Source organism: Kryptolebias marmoratus, linkage group LG6 (assembly GCF_001649575.2).
Source record: "Kryptolebias marmoratus isolate JLee-2015 linkage group LG6, ASM164957v2, whole genome shotgun sequence".
Lineage (NCBI taxonomy): Eukaryota > Metazoa > Chordata > Actinopteri > Cyprinodontiformes > Rivulidae > Kryptolebias > Kryptolebias marmoratus.
In genome coordinates, this window is record NC_051435.1 from 22,139,480 (window position 1) to 22,155,471 (window position 15,992).

The following is a 15,992-nucleotide window of genomic DNA, read 5'->3' on the forward strand; positions in this document are numbered from 1 at the left end:
CGCAGTAAAGGAGCCCGACAAAAAAAAAGAGGCAGTCGTCTGTTTTGATTTGTGTGGTCAACAAAATCTCCGCGTTGCGTCAATTTCTTATTGCAGAACACTCGCCGAACCCGGAATTTGGCTTAAAACGGACAGGAGCAACTATCATGGGTGCTGGTTCGAGCACCGAGGCGGAGAGAGAGCCCCTTCTTGTTCCGGCTTACGTGGGAACTAACAGCCAGCCAGTACACAGCCGAGTGTACGGCAGAAGATGGCTGGTTCTGATCCTGTTTTCCCTGCTGGGACTAATGCAGGGGATGGTGTGGAACTTCTGGGGTCCCATTGAGAACTCAGCTGTCCAGGCTTATGGATTCACCAAGTCTGACATCGCAGTTCTGGTGCTGTGGGGCCCGGTGGGCTTCATCCCCTGGTTGCTGTTTATGTGGTTAATGGATAAAAAAGGTAAGCAGTTCTAATGTGGTACACTGTGTCCTGTGTCCCCTTGTCTTTGACTCTTTGTCTCTTCTGAGCCATGTTATGTTGATTACTGAGTGTTTGAGAGGTTTGCGAGTTTACTGCAAGTTTATTACACTCTGGCCACTTAAAAACAATATTAAGTGACAATAAATGCCTATATAGCAATGCTATTGAGGCAGGGTGACTTTTTAAAAATACGTATATAAAATAAGTATAAATTGATTTCCAATAGATTTGAGGTCTTCCTGTATCTGATAACTCAAGTAAGTCACAATACCAGTTCCTGTTCTAAAAGGTGAACCCCCACTTACAGGAACTGGATTGAGACTAAATGTTTTGTTTTACAAGTTTTTCTTTTCAGATTAGGAATACTGAGAATATGCCAATAATAAACATGTCAATTTAACATGTGTTTATCATCCTAGAAACATATGTGGTAATTTAGACAAATGGTTCATTTATCTTGTGTCGCCTTCAAATCATCCTTTTGGCCCTCCTTTATGCAAGCTGAACTCACATGCAAATCATTCTCCCCCGCTCGAGTCTTAAACTTCAACTTTCAAGCAAAGCTCACTCGAGGAAGCTTCTTCGGTGAGAAGCAAAATGTCTTGAACAAACAAGAGAAGTCGTCCAATTGCCTGCAGCCACAACAAGAACAACAACAAAATCCACTCTTCGAATCATCTTCAAATCAATAACAGTTTTGCGGGGAAGTACTTATAATCTCCGCTGAAGAGAGTTGGATCCACGTTAGGAGTAAACAAGTATTGATGTTGGATAGAAAACGGGTTCAAAACCTTATGATTGAACAAAATGACAGAACATTTTGCGAAGTGCTTTTAAGTAATGACAAGGATGTTTGAAGAATCCTGCTCGACTTGAGTCCCTTGAGTGACCCGAGTGCACTTCGCCTAACCAGTTCTGCTGCACGGTCTGACTGACACAAGAGTGTCTAATACTGACGGTGACTGTCGGAGGACAAGAGCGGGACCAAAACAGCCATATCACAAGAACCTGACGGCAAGCAAGCGAAAAACATGCCAATGAATTACACAACTCCTCTTGTGATCCTGATTCATTAGCTGTGAGGAATTCGGGTAGTTTTGTTTTGCCAAGCCACATTGAATTATAGGGTTTGTTGGCATGTTTGCTTTTTTTTTGCAGTGAGTGGTCGAAAATCCTAACTGACAAGACTATTTAAGACCTAATAAGCCAGCTGGAGATTTCACCTCAAAAAAACAAAACAGAAACTAAGTTAATACTTACCTTTATACCCTGCTTAAGAAAGAGTTCTGTGGGAAGGTTGTGAATAATGTCTGACCTGTTGTTGCTGGCTCACTGAACAACCTCCCTTTGGAAAAAATAGAGTTTAAATCTAAAAAAATTTAAAGTGAAATGCTGCCATCATGCAAAGGCCATTTTGAAATGTTCACATCACCATCTATTTCACATTTCATAGTTATTTTATGTTAGAATACATTAAGTTTACGGTTATCTGCAAGCTCAAATAGCAGCATCAGCAGCTAGCTGTAGCATTTTCTGTTCAGCCTGGTGCACGTATGGTAGGAATGTTATTATGTTTCTGCTGGAATAACCGTGGAATGCAAAACAGACAAAGGTGCTAAGTTTTTTAAGATAAGCGTTTGGATAAATCGCTATGAAACTTTGCAGATTGGAGGTTTTTTTTTTAAAGACTGCTTTGGTCCACTTTGCTTGGTCTTGGCCTCGCTCAGACATAGCTCATCAGTTCGTTCAGAATAATAAACTAGTTCTCCAAACTGAAGTTGTTCAAAGAGTTGTCTCCGACAGGTAAGATATTAAGTATTCATGACTTTTCCATAGAACCCCACACCAGAATGAATGAATTATTTCTGTAATTGTGTGTGGAGACTTGCAGTAGAGATGCGTATCAAATTTGCAGTTTATTAAGCCTTCACAAATCACATTAATCCACATGGCTGTGTTTACAACACGATGACTTCCTGAGGTTGCCGCAGACTTGAACTGTGTCGGTGTTTCTATGTGTATCTGTGCGATCTCAACTTGTTGACACACACGCAGAGATAGCGGCTCTGCTCAAACCTCTCTGTGGGGAACATGCTTCGCTCCCTGCTGAGAGGTTCCCCCTTCCTCAAAGGTAGAAACTGCTGATGATCAACACAGCAGAAGTATACTAAAATAAAAAAGAAAAGAGAGAAATCTTGTAAAATATGGAGGCGTGGAGAAGTAAAGAGTTTGCAGAAATTTCAATTTACGTAATATTTGAGTAATGTGGTTGTTTAATGATGGCGCTTTTACATAGCAGTATGGGCACTGAGGCATTTACTTTTAGATAATAGTTAAAAAAATAGAAATTATTTTTTTTGCTCAGGTTGAAGTTATTGGCATAAATGCAGTTTAAATTAAGCAAAATCAGAGGCAACAAAACTAGTGAATATTTAAAAAATTATATTTATTTCACAGAACTAATATATATATATATATATATATATATATATATATATATATATATATATATNTGTTGATCTGAAATCAGGCTGGTGCTGAATATGTTTAACCCTCATGGGTCTTTACTGCTGTAGAGATTTAAAGAGGAACACTCAAAAGACATTCAGTCAGTTTATTTATGCCTTCATATACAGTGAGGTTGATTCCAATCTTTCCTATCTGTCATAAAGGTTATAATGTTCGGGCTTTGTTGAAAGGTTTTGTTTTTTTTTGAGAGTTCATTCAGCTGTATAATCATTTTGGACGTTCCAGCAAGAGGTGTACCGTTGTACTGAACTGTTTTATTCTGACAAGTCAGAACTCGTCTTTTTCATTTCAAATTAATAAACGGCAAACTGGACAAGTGAACCACCTCAGTGTGATAGACTGCCACCGGTGTGGAGTAAAGCCGAGACTGTAAAGAGAAAATGGAAATGGAACAATCGAAGTTAGTAATAAGAGAGAAAAATTTGGATCTTCAACTAAATTTCTGTTTTTTACAAGTGTTGCTGATTTTATTTTTATTTATTAATTTTTTCCCCCCAGTGCTTTGTAAATAAAGTGGTATGTTGTGTTGTTCAGGTTTGCGGGCGTCTCTCCTCCTCTCTGCCGTCTTCATGCTGCTCGGAGCGACTCTACGAAGCATCCCAGTGACAGACCTGCACGTCAGACGATGGTAAGACTCCTGTAGACATTACCCTAACAGAGGGTTTCAGGGAGGAAGTGCAATAATGAGGTTTTAAAACACGCAGAGCATGACTCACCAGCCACAATACAGTCATAAGCCATTTATGTATTTTGCAACTAGATTTGTTAGGCAAAGCTTTGTTTTGTTTTGGTAATTTCTGCCTGCCTACGATCAGCGGTTTATTGAAAAAAAGGCTTGTGCCAAAGTTAGGACCTCCCTTGTCTGATAAGTTTGGTACGATGTTAGCTGTAATTGGTACAGTTAGATGATTTTATAACTTATTTGACAGGAAAGTAAGTCATGATAAGTGATTGTAAGTAAATACTTTCAGCTTTAGCTGAGGTAAAATTAGATAAACAGAATTCAAAGATAGATTTTTTTGTGTAGCCTCTGAGAAATAATCATATGGTTGTGTGTTTTACAATCTGTGACTTTTTTTTCTTACAATGCCAACAGATACAATCAGAAAAAATATTGTCATGCTTATCAATTTTTTGGGAGGAAAAATGGTCAACAATAATAACACTTAAATGTACGTATGTCAGGAATTAGGATTTGAACTCATGTTAACCTCAGACAATTACCATTTGTTCATTTGCCTTGAAGATACCTGATAGATATCTGATCTCTAGTAAACGTACCGAATATAAAAGATAAAGTCAGAAATGCTCTTCCTATGAAGCCATAAGAGCAGGCTGAGAATTAGACAAGTAGTATGACTCAAAAAATATATATGAATGTCTGTCTTAACAGGAAATGGCAAAGTAAAAAAATAAAAAATAAATAAAAAATTGCTAATGATGGCTAGTATCATTTGCCAGGATCAAGATCTTTGTATGTGTCTGTTCACAAGTTATCTGGTTCATTTGGCAACATGACACAAAACAGTTTAAAGCAAAAGTAACAGTCCATGAAAGAATGCATATTGGCCGTTGCCCTGCACAGCAAACTTTCTGAACGACACACGAGCCGTTTGTAATTGTGAGTTCGTGATGTGGATGACTCTCAGCTACTGCCACACCAAGCTTTAGCTCAATAGCTGCAAAACTTACTGAGTTGGAGCTACATTTGTTTACAAAGTTAAATTAGCTGTTAGATGTGCGATTAGATGTGTATCCAATGATTACCTTCTGAGAGTTTATTCAAATCTGTCCAGTGGTTTAAAAAGTTGTAAAAGTCACAGGGGTTGGGAAGTACTATACACAGTACTTGTGACTGATTTGATACTGTATGAACTGACAGTAGGGCAAATGAACAGTTTATTATTGCTGCTATCACACCTTTTTATGGTTTTAAGGTTGGGGCTGTCGGAGACTCTATGACTGTCCATGTCACAATTCTGACTTCGGTTTTTGTTCCAGTTCTGTTTTGTGGCTTGAAACTCGTATTCGAATGTCTGAGTACAAATGGAAACCATCATAGGCGCCACAGGGAAGTTTCAGCTCAAGTTTCTATGTGGAATTCATACTATTGGACCTAATTTCAGACATTTCCACAGTTTATGGTCTGCAGACGTAACGCTGTTCAGTTAAACTAGGCTGTGGCACGATACACAAGAAGACTTTAATAAAATTCCACAATATAAATTGGTATTTGTCACGGAGAGCTTGGTATGCCCGTTTTTCCTCACTGTACAGGGTTACGAGCTGCACCTGCTGATGCTACAGTTCTCTGAAACATATACAGCGAGGTTTGATAAAAATAAACATGACGTAAATGTTTGGCCTGAGCATTCAGAGCTGTAGTTCTGCCACAGGCAGGCTTCTCATTGAGCTGCATTCAGTAAACTCCAGTCATGAACTTGTTTATTTTTTTTACAGAGCATGTTCTAATTAATGACATTAATCACATTACACATTATGTTCTCCTACCCCACTATTCCAAACCCTCATTATGTCCATATTCCTTAACAACACAGACCTCAGATTACTTTCACATCATCTTGTTTCGCTCTGACACCTGGAGCTGAAGGCACGCTGTGTACAGCAGCAGTTTGTGTTGAAAGATGCCTGAAAAATATAAGTAGGATGTTATTAAGGTGTGTAAATATTTAGATAAATGACTAGAATCATAACACAAATAGCTCATTTTGAAGAATAATTACTCTGATTCAGATCCCATTCTGTTGAGCGTAATGAGAAAATGCTGTTTACCTGCCACAATCTTATTTAGGGTAAGCTTCTTATCGGGCTAATATTGTACTGTTTTCATGAATCTGAATGTCACCTCGCTTCTGGAGCATCTCACACAGAAGAGCTCCAGGAGAGGACAGGGAGAGCGTCGGAGATAGTCAGGACTGTACTGATCTTGTGCTGAGGAAAAAATAAGCAGAAAGTGTGCAGACTAATGTAAAAGTAGGACACTATAGGATCTCTAGTTGAGCTCACTTGTTGTATTTAAACCCTCTTAAGGTGGGTGGAAGTTTTTCCTGTTTTTCAAGGATTCTCTGTCTGTCTTTTTACTTCTCAGTCTTCCGTGTAACGTTCCCCCCCCCCCGCTGCTCCGTTCTTATTGTTGTGCTTGTTAACATCTGTAGGTGTGTGTTGTCTTTTTACCTTGATTTCCTGCTGTGATCTGGAGGATCGAGCTGGGTGTGTTGTGTTGCGGTGAGAGGTCAAGGGTTCTTGTTTCGATTGCTTTTAACTTTTTAAGCACTTTGTGTTGCACATGAAAATGACACACAACTGATTAGTCAGACAATGCAATAAGTAAAATGAGCATAATTAAAGGCATATTATTCCTTAAAGGGATGCATATTGCCTGTCTCTTTTCATGTCAGAGATTGTTGGGAAATGATTGATATTGTAGCTGTCAAATTTTGAAAGTAACATTACTTGGGATCTTGTGCAACCTCAACTTCCCCACACCCCCATAATCCCAAACTTGTCAAAGTCTCTCAAAGTCAGAGAGAAGAAACAGGGGTGCAAATAGGTGACAGTTTTGTCAAATACCAGATAAATATACCGTCACCTGTATGAATTTTCAGCCATTTACAGTCACATTCAGTTAAAATGATTCCATCCAAGGTCCTGACTTTTTTTTTTTTTTTCCTTTTGTGTAGAAAAGTACAACAGCAAGGAGGAACAGTTCCAATTAATTGGACTGCCAGAGAACATGATTCTGCGAAATATCTCAACGCTGTAATAATTCCTCAGGTCTTTAGTGTCCAAGCTACCTGTTTCTTTCCTTATCACGTAAGACATTAAGGGAGAAAAAAATCAAATTTTCTTAGTGGTTTCACTCTATTTTACTTATGGGGCCCAGTGATCCTTTTTCAGAGAGTGCAAGAGCTCTGAAAAGGTCATTTCAATTATCAAGTGCCTTTTTAAAAGGTGGGACTTATTTAAATAAGTAATCTGTCAATTGATTTCTAATGAGCTCCACAGTGAAGCTGTATATCTTAATATCAATGCATAGAGGACATTTGATTTCCATAGAATAAGTCTTATATCAATTGTATCTCTTGGAGTCTTTTTTGTTTTTGTTGATAATTTTGTCTGTTAAACAGCTAATAAATACATGTTATTGTTGTGTCTCATTAAGCTGAGGTAAGAAAGCTATTAGTGGAGTGATTAGCATACTATGTGCCAGATGGAAGTTAAATTAAAAGCTTCTTTCAATGAATAGAAAAGAGGGATGACCTTTCACTCTTACACAAGCTCATTGTAACAATTTGATGCATGTGCAGACTTGTTATCACAGGCTGTTGACCCTGTATAGATTATTGAGTTACATGATGCCTCATGTGTCTCTGATCTGTTTTCAGGGGCAATTTACCGAGGCCACATGAGGTAATGGTGATTACTTTTTAAAAATGATCACAAAAGCATAAGAGAAAATGAGCTAATTGTCAAGTTTAATTAGGTAAAAACACACCTCTATGACTGTAGCTTTGATAATGCTTAAAAGCTTGTGACAATAGCTTTAAAGTGTTTTTTACCCCTTTTATGAGCTGTAAGATAAAGAAAATATTAGTTATCAGTAAGACTTTAGAAGAATGTCCACAAAGCTTTAATTTCATCAATAACGAAAACTCCAAATGTTTCCAGAAATGAGTGGATTTGAATCTCACTTTTCTCAAACATGACTTTTTCTGTCACGCCAAGAAAAGAAAGCCAGTGTTCTTCCTGTTTTTTCAATTCAGTTCAGTTTATTTATATAGCACCAAGTCACAACAAAAGCCATCTCAGAGCACTGTACAAAAATGTATGTGACAGCCATTATAAAAAGCCAATTCGTAAAATGTTATCCATCCAAGGAAGCCAGCAGGTTGGGTCAAATCTTCACTTTGTCACAGTCTTCCAGTATTCAACAGCAAGTACGTATGTGCTACACATGCATTTCTCTTGTTTCAAACCTCCAACAGTATATTAGGAAGTAAAGCAGGGTAAAGTAATGTGATCTACTTATCTTAAAATGACAGTTCAGATTTTTTGAGGTTGGACACATGGAAAGGTTATAAATGAATAATATTTTACCTGTTATAGGTTGCTCTTGAAAAAAAAAAAAAAATCAGTTTAGAGTATTAAAAAAATATGCTGTGTTTTTTATTACCTCAGAAGCTAGAAATCGGATTTATAATGGCGTGAAACTCGACTTCATCGTGATCCAGTTATGACTTGGAATCCAGTAGGATTTGTTAATGGTTGTGCTCAGTGACCAGGCTAATATACCATCAGTACTACAACTGAATTATCTGCTTTCTGTGCATTCACACACTGTACCAACAGGTGTACTACTGGTGGTCAGACTGCTACCTGTGTTACTGAGTTATTGAGATACAAATCAACAGAAGTGATAATAAAAAGTTTATTCTTGCAGCTATCACCAGTTTTTTTGTGGCAGTCAGCCATATTGGATTTTGAAAACAGGGCTGGTCAGGAATTCTGACTTTGGGGCCATTTCAGTAGATTTTTTTTCTGACTTGGATTTCAGATATTCCAACTATCAAGTACAGCTGGAATGCAGTATGAGTTACGCCTGGGTTGACAAGCTAATGGTTAGTCTGAACGGAATGCAGCTATCTTAAACCAACTCCAAGGTAAAAAAAAAAAAGGTCATAGCAGTTCATGCTAACACTATTATATAAACCTTGATATTCCTGCCAGTTTTTTACATTATTTGCAAGTGCAAATAGTAGCAGCATAAACTATCTGTAGCACTTCACTTCAGGTGTAAAATGGGACACTTCCGGCAGGAACATGGGGATTTTTCTGCATGAATACTTGTGTAATGTGGAACTGACTATAATGTAGATGGTTAAAAAAACAAACAAACAAACAAACAAAAAAAACATTTGCATAAAACACTGTGAAATGTGATTGTAGTCATTTTAAGATGACATCTGATCAGACTTCATGATGATTGGTGATGATTATTAGACTCTTATTTTCGGAAATGGAGGTTGAGGAGCTATCTACACCAGGTAAGATATTAATTATTTATAACCTTTTTACAAGACCCCACATTAAAGCATCTGCAGTATTTCTTTATTTTGTTCAATTTTGGCTTACAGCCTGTAGATAAATGATGGAAGAGGTGTTTTCCTAGGTCAGATTTTAATCTTAAAGTCCTTTGAGCTGGTAAGAATTGGCCATATAATATAAAACTACATCTGAAATAAAACATCTTTTTAAAAAACTGTCAAAAATGTCCAATATTGTTTCACAAGTTGAACCTCTTCAGGTTTTACTTTCAAAGCACTGCACACTTTTGTGCATACACGTTTTTTTTTATCATGAGAGTTACATCAGGGCATTTACTGCAAAGAGGAAATGGAACTGCATAGAAACTAGGAAGTGGAAACTTCTTATTTTGAATACAGTCAGGCAAAGTGATATCACAACTAAAAACCTCCCAGTTTAGTTTCTCTACAGCCCATGCTTAAGTGTCACCTAACCTGAATGCGTCAGTACAGCAGCATACATCAGTATTTGGTGTCTGATGAGCTTAAAAAAATCCCAGCTGCCTCCTTTTTTTCTTTGCAAAGTTCCCCATAGCAGCTATGACCTTTAACTCTTTGGATTTTCTGTTCAAACGGAGAAAACAAGAAAGCACAGTGAAAGCCAAGATAACATTAATCACACAGCAAATGTTAGTGTGACACAGTTCACTTTAATTTGCATAATAAATGCAATAGGTCACAGCTTTTGATGCCATGTTTTAATGGATGGCAGTGGATCCTCTGAATAAACAGAAGTACGGGCGTATTGTGGCCCTATGGATCACCAGTAGATGTCAGTATTTGCTTTGCAGTAGAGGTGAGAGAGCATGGAAGCAGATTGGAAAAGTTTTGTTTAGTTTCATGTGTTGCTGCGGATGTGCTGCAGCTCATGAACTGGCTGCTCCTTTTGTATTGGACATGTGAAGCTAAAAAAAGGGCTTTGAATGTGTGAGAGGAAGGAGTCTCAGTGGCTCTCAAAATATGGACGGTTCATTCAAGTGCATTGCTGATCAGTAGAGAAGTGTCATAGTTTCAAAACAATAATGTCCCCCTCCCTCCCCCTGCAGATCTGGTTGTTCCACATATCTTTTTATGTGTAAAAGGAATCCACTTCTCTTTGTGATTACCCCTTAAGGAAGTAAAGTGCCTCTTTGTTCTGAGTTTACAGGAGCTTATTTTAAAAATCAAAGGAAGCTGTGAACGTGTGAACACTGACCAGAGGAACTCCCCTTTGTTATGTGTTCGGCCGCTTAAGAAGAGTCGTGAAAAATAATGTCTTTTTTGTTTTTTTTTTCAAAGTTCAAACAAGGATCAGTGGATGCATCAGCGATCACTGCTTAGACTTTGCTGTGATCACGTCTGCACTCTACTCAAAGAGGTCAACTTTTTATCCTCGTTCTCTTGCGGTTTAATTCATTCATACTGTTCTCTTGCCATCTGAATTAGACTCCATCAAACTGTCTAATGCATTAATATACAGAACAGCTGTGTGATTAGCAAGAGTCTGTCTGGGGTAGATCCTTCAGACACAGTCTGATTGGTCATCAGAACCCACTGTGGGTCCTGCAGCAGGCTGTTATATTACTGTGGTGATTGCTGTGGTACCACTTTTAAGGTAGAATTGGGTTGGCCTTTTTTTTTTTGACAGCTGAATTGAGTCTATAAGCCCTTGCGGACCAGAAGCAGTCCAATGATTTTGCCACAGCACTGGCTACTATGTCTCATTCTCCATCAAATTCAGTCTGACAGGATTCATCAATAGTGATAAATCACTAGTTGAAAGAGCTGCTCCATTCCTCTGCTTTCCGTCTCCAGCCACAGTGCAGTTTCCTCGTCTGACCTCTCATCTTTAGGTTGTTCACCATCCTTCCTCATCAGCTGTCATATTCCAGATATTTCTGAGTTCACATCTATCATGTGACCTATTAGACAGTGAGGAAGGGCATTGACCAAACATTTTAAAAGCTGTCATAATAAAGCCCTTTTTCTTGACTAAATAGTTTGTGTTTAATATGCTCGTTTTTTCTTTTCACTTCAGTTACCTGCATTTTTTTTTTTTTGCAATTTGTACACAAAGTTGCAGATCAGCTGCTGGGGAAAAAAAAACAACCAACATTTACATAATGGTTTGAAGCCTCAAAACCTTGATATTGTATTGATATTTATGCAAAATATATAAAATGTTATCCAGTTTTAATAGGGGGTGACTGTACGTGGCATTTATGAATTGAAATTATTGTGATTATCTTTCTTGCTTTAACTATTTTGCAAAGGTAAACTGGATGTTATTGTTATGTAAGCATGTCCTTAAAGGAATATCACCAAAGGTCAATGAGTTGTAGATGTACATCCAATGACTACTTTCTGAAACCTTCATTAAAATCTGTCCAATGGCTCATGAGCTATTTTGCTGATACTACAGACAAATGAACTCTCACACACAGACACACAAGGGCAAAAACATTATGTATTCAATACAAGGGTGCATTTAGACCAGTCTTGCATGTGAGCTTTTCTGTGGAAAGAGAAATATTTCATCACCAAATCTAAAACTGGCTGGCACTGGGGATTTTTGCTGAAATTAGTCAGAGTTTCATGAATTTATTTTCTATTGCCTTGACTTATTAAAGACTTTGTTATGTATGCAAACAAAATCCAGTGGGTATCAAAGACATTATTAGCAGTGCAGATCAAATATGCTCATTTTAAAAGACTTGTGTCTGAATTCAGATTGAAAATGAGCAGTCATGTGTGTTTCAACTCCTAAAAGTTGTGACAAGACCATTAGATTATCAAAAAAGTAAGCCATTTTTTAGCCTTGCTTACAGCTTTACAGTTTGCTTCAATAGGTTCTTCTTTTAATGTTTGAACACATTATTTTTGTCATTCTGTGCAAGAAAGACTTCATTAACTTTGTCTGAAAGGCTCCGTTTCATCGCCTGTCCCTTTAGTGGGCTTTACTCAGGAAGTTAATTCATCAAAAATCTGCAAGACAGCTTCTCATTCAGTCAAAGACTTATGGCTTTTGCTTGAGACATTCAATAAGCAAAAAGCCAATGACTTCTTCCGGCACAATAACTCCCTCAGATGTGGACTTTGGGCTTTAAAACCTTTAGGTGCACAGAAAGTTATGGAACACAGACTGAGAAAGTGATACTCGCACAAAGTACAATACGTCCTCGATAAACCATAAATTCAATATCAGAGCTGTTGTCTTGTACCTTTTGCATCAAGTGCTTCATTCTAACAAAATGAGGGATATGTCAATTCAACAAACTAGAAGGTAAACAGCTAGATGTTTTATATTTAGACTAAATATGCATAATTTTGGATGCGACAACAAAGTCTTAATCGTAAAATAATGACGATAGAAAATAGAGTTGTATCATTTTCAGGAGGTTACAGCATAGCTGAGCATTAGAGTATTTTGTTCCTGGACTGCCTCAGCACTGGTCATAACTTTTACTTCCCTACCTAAAACCTGCCTGTCCGAATCAAGAATCACCCGAATCGTCTCTGTTATTATTTCGCTTATTTTGCTTTATACCACTGTAAAAAAGCACAATTTGCTTTGTTCAGGAATAAACTTGATGTTAACATGTTTTGGGCAATTTGTTCTCAAGTAGGAAGCTATTTGTGTGTGTGTGTGTGTTCATTCTTTACGCTAAAAAAAGTTAATTGCCTACTGCCAGGAAAGGTGGGTGATCATGTAATTGCCTCTGTGCGTGTGCTTGTCTGTTAGCAAAATATCTCAAGTGAATGGATCAAACTTTCAGAAAGTGGCTGTGCAGTACATTTATCACTGGTTATCTTTTGGGTCAGCCTGGTTTGAGATGGCTGCCACCACGTCTAGTCAACTTTAGAAAATACAAAAAATGGCTCCAACTCTGGCAATTTTACAGATTTTGAGCTACAATTTGGTGTGGTAGTAGCTGCGAGTCATCCCCATCGCATACTTAAAGCACGAACAAATCAGGCAAGCTCTTTATTTAAAACATTGTCATAAAAGGCAGCGGGTGATGGTCATTACTTCAAGGTATGATAGTTTTATTCTACATCTGAGTGTTCATGTATGAAGAGATCTCAATCACTGTTTTGTTGTGTATAAATGGCAGCACGTTCGACAAACTGTTGGAAAGCTAAGATTCTTATGATTTGGTCAATACAAAGTGTTTTACAGAGTAGGTATCACAATGTGACACAGCGTGTGCAATCAATGCCAATTACAAATTGAACAAAATCTACACTGTAGAGGCAACTTACCCATAAAGCCTTTTGGTAATTCAATTTCTAGACAAAAACTGTCTTTCTCTATCGACAAGGTCACCAACATTAAAGCTTAGTTAAATGGTTAGTAAAAAAAATAGTTCAATACACTCCTATAGTGGTACTATTTCATCATTTTTAATCAACTCGATATTTTCTAGAAATGAGGGGAGCAATAAAACATTCATTTGATGACTCCTGTTACGGAAATCTGCATAACAAGAATAATCAAGGACGAGAAACTGTCTTCTAAAGTTTTCTTTTCTTTGTGCAGAGGGCCAAGCAGAACAGAGTGCACGTACAGTACGTAAGGCTGGGACAGTGTGGTTACAGGGCGTCTTATAGGCCGTTTCAAAGCAAAGTCTAAACAAAGACTGAAGAAGGGAGGGCGAGCGCTTTTACAAGAACAATTATAATAGCAGGCCAGGCGTGAAGACACAGCAGATAGAGTTGAGTCTGGGAGCCTATAGCGCAAGTCAAAAAAAGTGGAAATGCTTATTATGAGAAGCCAGGCTGCTAAAAGTTACCTTTACTACAAACAAGGGAAGAGGTCAGCACTTTAAAAGATCTGAACTGTCCCTTTAAGGTTGTGAGAGACGTTAGAGAACTACTTGAGTTGTTTTGAGGTTGGAGGACTTTGTTTTTTTTTACTTACTTACTTACTTTTTGTTTAATTGAAAGCATGCAGTTCGATAACAGAACAGAGGGATAAATTACAGTGGCCTTACATGTGAAAGTGAAAATGACAACGTGACAGCGGTGGTGGCAAAATGCAGCACTGTGCCTTCACTGGGTCCATCGATCTTGCCGAGTTCACTCATTCAAAGCAGACAGCTGTATGAGGAGGAGTCAGAAACTTTCCCGCGTGAACAAAGAAAACAAGATCAGAAACCCTAAAATTACTGACTGTGCATTCAGAGGGACATAAAACCGGTCACTGTGGGGTCTGTGTTACTTAGAAATGTCAAACATTTAATACACATGCAGTGAAGTTAGTTTATAGGTTGAGTTTAAAAAAAAAACACAGAAAGAAGGGATGAATAAAAAAAAGTAAGGGCCTCAGAGAAATTGAGTAGGTGAAGCTGTGTAAGCTAGGATGTCATCAGGTTTAAGATGTGGGAAGAAGATATAGGGTGAACAAGTTACTCTATCTGTTTGCCACTGACCACAACTCTTTATGTTCTGCTGACACATTCATCTGTGAAGCCCAGGGGCAGTGAAAAGCAATATCACAAAGATTTACCACGCCTGTGAAAACTGGACAAACTGTACCTCCGACTGTTTAAACAATCTGTTAAAGTTAACATATGACAACTTGGACTCTTAAAATACTATTTTCAGAGAACACCAAAAGCTCAGATTTAATGTAACATTTCCCCCTTTGTGTCCCATTTTTCATTTATTCCTTACTCTTCCCTGCCCCTTTCCCCCCACCGAGCTGCCTCAACCGCTCTGAATGAATCGTGTCTTTACTGAGCGTACAGACAATCAATCAGCCGTGAGCTGTCTCCTGCGGCTGGCTGTCTCAGTCAGATGGGTGTAGAGAGTGTTGAAGGGGGCCTGTTGTCATCAGGGGACATCTCGGAATACATCTGTCTCCCACAGCTGAGTCTGAAGGTGCAAAACTGAGGCTGAAAGTTGGGCTCTCTCAGATCAAGTTGTTTCACAAAATCCCCCCGAGATAATTATCTTGTTTTTATTCCCCCGGCTGTCAGTTTTATATCAGACACTCATTACTGCATGTCTTAATTTGTTTACCTTTTAACCTCAATAGTTTATTAGTGTTATTTTAGATTGCATATCCACACGCTGCAGACAAAGACCAGCAGGGGGGAGAAACTCAGACTAGAATCAATTTAAAGTGGTACGTAATCATTTGTTGTTATTGTCGCTATCAATTTGAAACCACTCGCCTTCCTTTTCTGCACAGGATGATACACGGAGGCCAGTTTCTAAACGGTTTGGCCGGGCCGACCATAATGAGCGCTGGCCCCTACCTCTCCACCACATGGTTCGCCCCCGATCAGAGAGCAACAGCAACAGCCGTGGCCACGCTCTTCTCCTACTTGGGAGGCGCCGCTTCATTTCTAGTGGGGCCACTTATTGTTCCGGCTCCCAATGACTCCCAGGCAGCGGCAGCGCTTTCCAGCAGCTCCATTCAAAGCAGGATACAGCTTGTTATGTATGCAGGTACGAACACAAAGCAAGAACCCCCGAAAGCACCGAGGATCAATAGCGCATCATTTCGACATCGTGTCAGCCCCGTCAAGGGATATAAATACAATCAGGCAACAGGGATTCAAGAATTTTGCACAAACGCCAAGAGCCTCAGTTATAATCCTAGCGACCGCGCCTCTGAAAAATAGCTTGCTGAGACTGTTATGCTTAACTGATTCAGAAAATTAAAAGCACGATGAAAGGAAAAACAAGCATGCTGTAATAGATTGAGGCAGCGGCTTTGTTTAATCTAAGGTGGTATTATTAATTTTTGAAGGGCAGGGCAGGCACGTTTTGTGAATCGGAAGTTTCAAAAGGTCATTAAAAGGGGGGAAAAAAAGGCATGTACACGAGCCCTAGTGAAATATTTTTGTAATCAGTTCCTTTTTTTGTCGTTTTGAAGAATCGAAGAAGCGGCTAAACCGTCAAATGGAT

At 38.5% G+C, this 15,992-nt stretch overlaps 1 protein-coding gene across 1 annotated transcript in view; it reads left to right on the top strand.

Annotated features, from left to right (window-relative positions):
- The first annotated feature begins 13 nt into the window (after nucleotides 1–13).
- Nucleotides 14–15,992, top strand: part of slc49a4 (solute carrier family 49 member 4) — a 55,049-nt gene continuing 39,070 nt past the window's right edge. Inside the window, exons 1-3 of the mRNA XM_017421085.3 lie at nucleotides 14–441; nucleotides 3,526–3,619; nucleotides 15,271–15,530. Coding sequence (XP_017276574.1) covers nucleotides 147–441; nucleotides 3,526–3,619; nucleotides 15,271–15,530 — 649 coding nt within the window. The 5' untranslated portion in view covers nucleotides 14–146. The remainder of the gene's footprint in view (nucleotides 442–3,525; nucleotides 3,620–15,270; nucleotides 15,531–15,992) is intronic.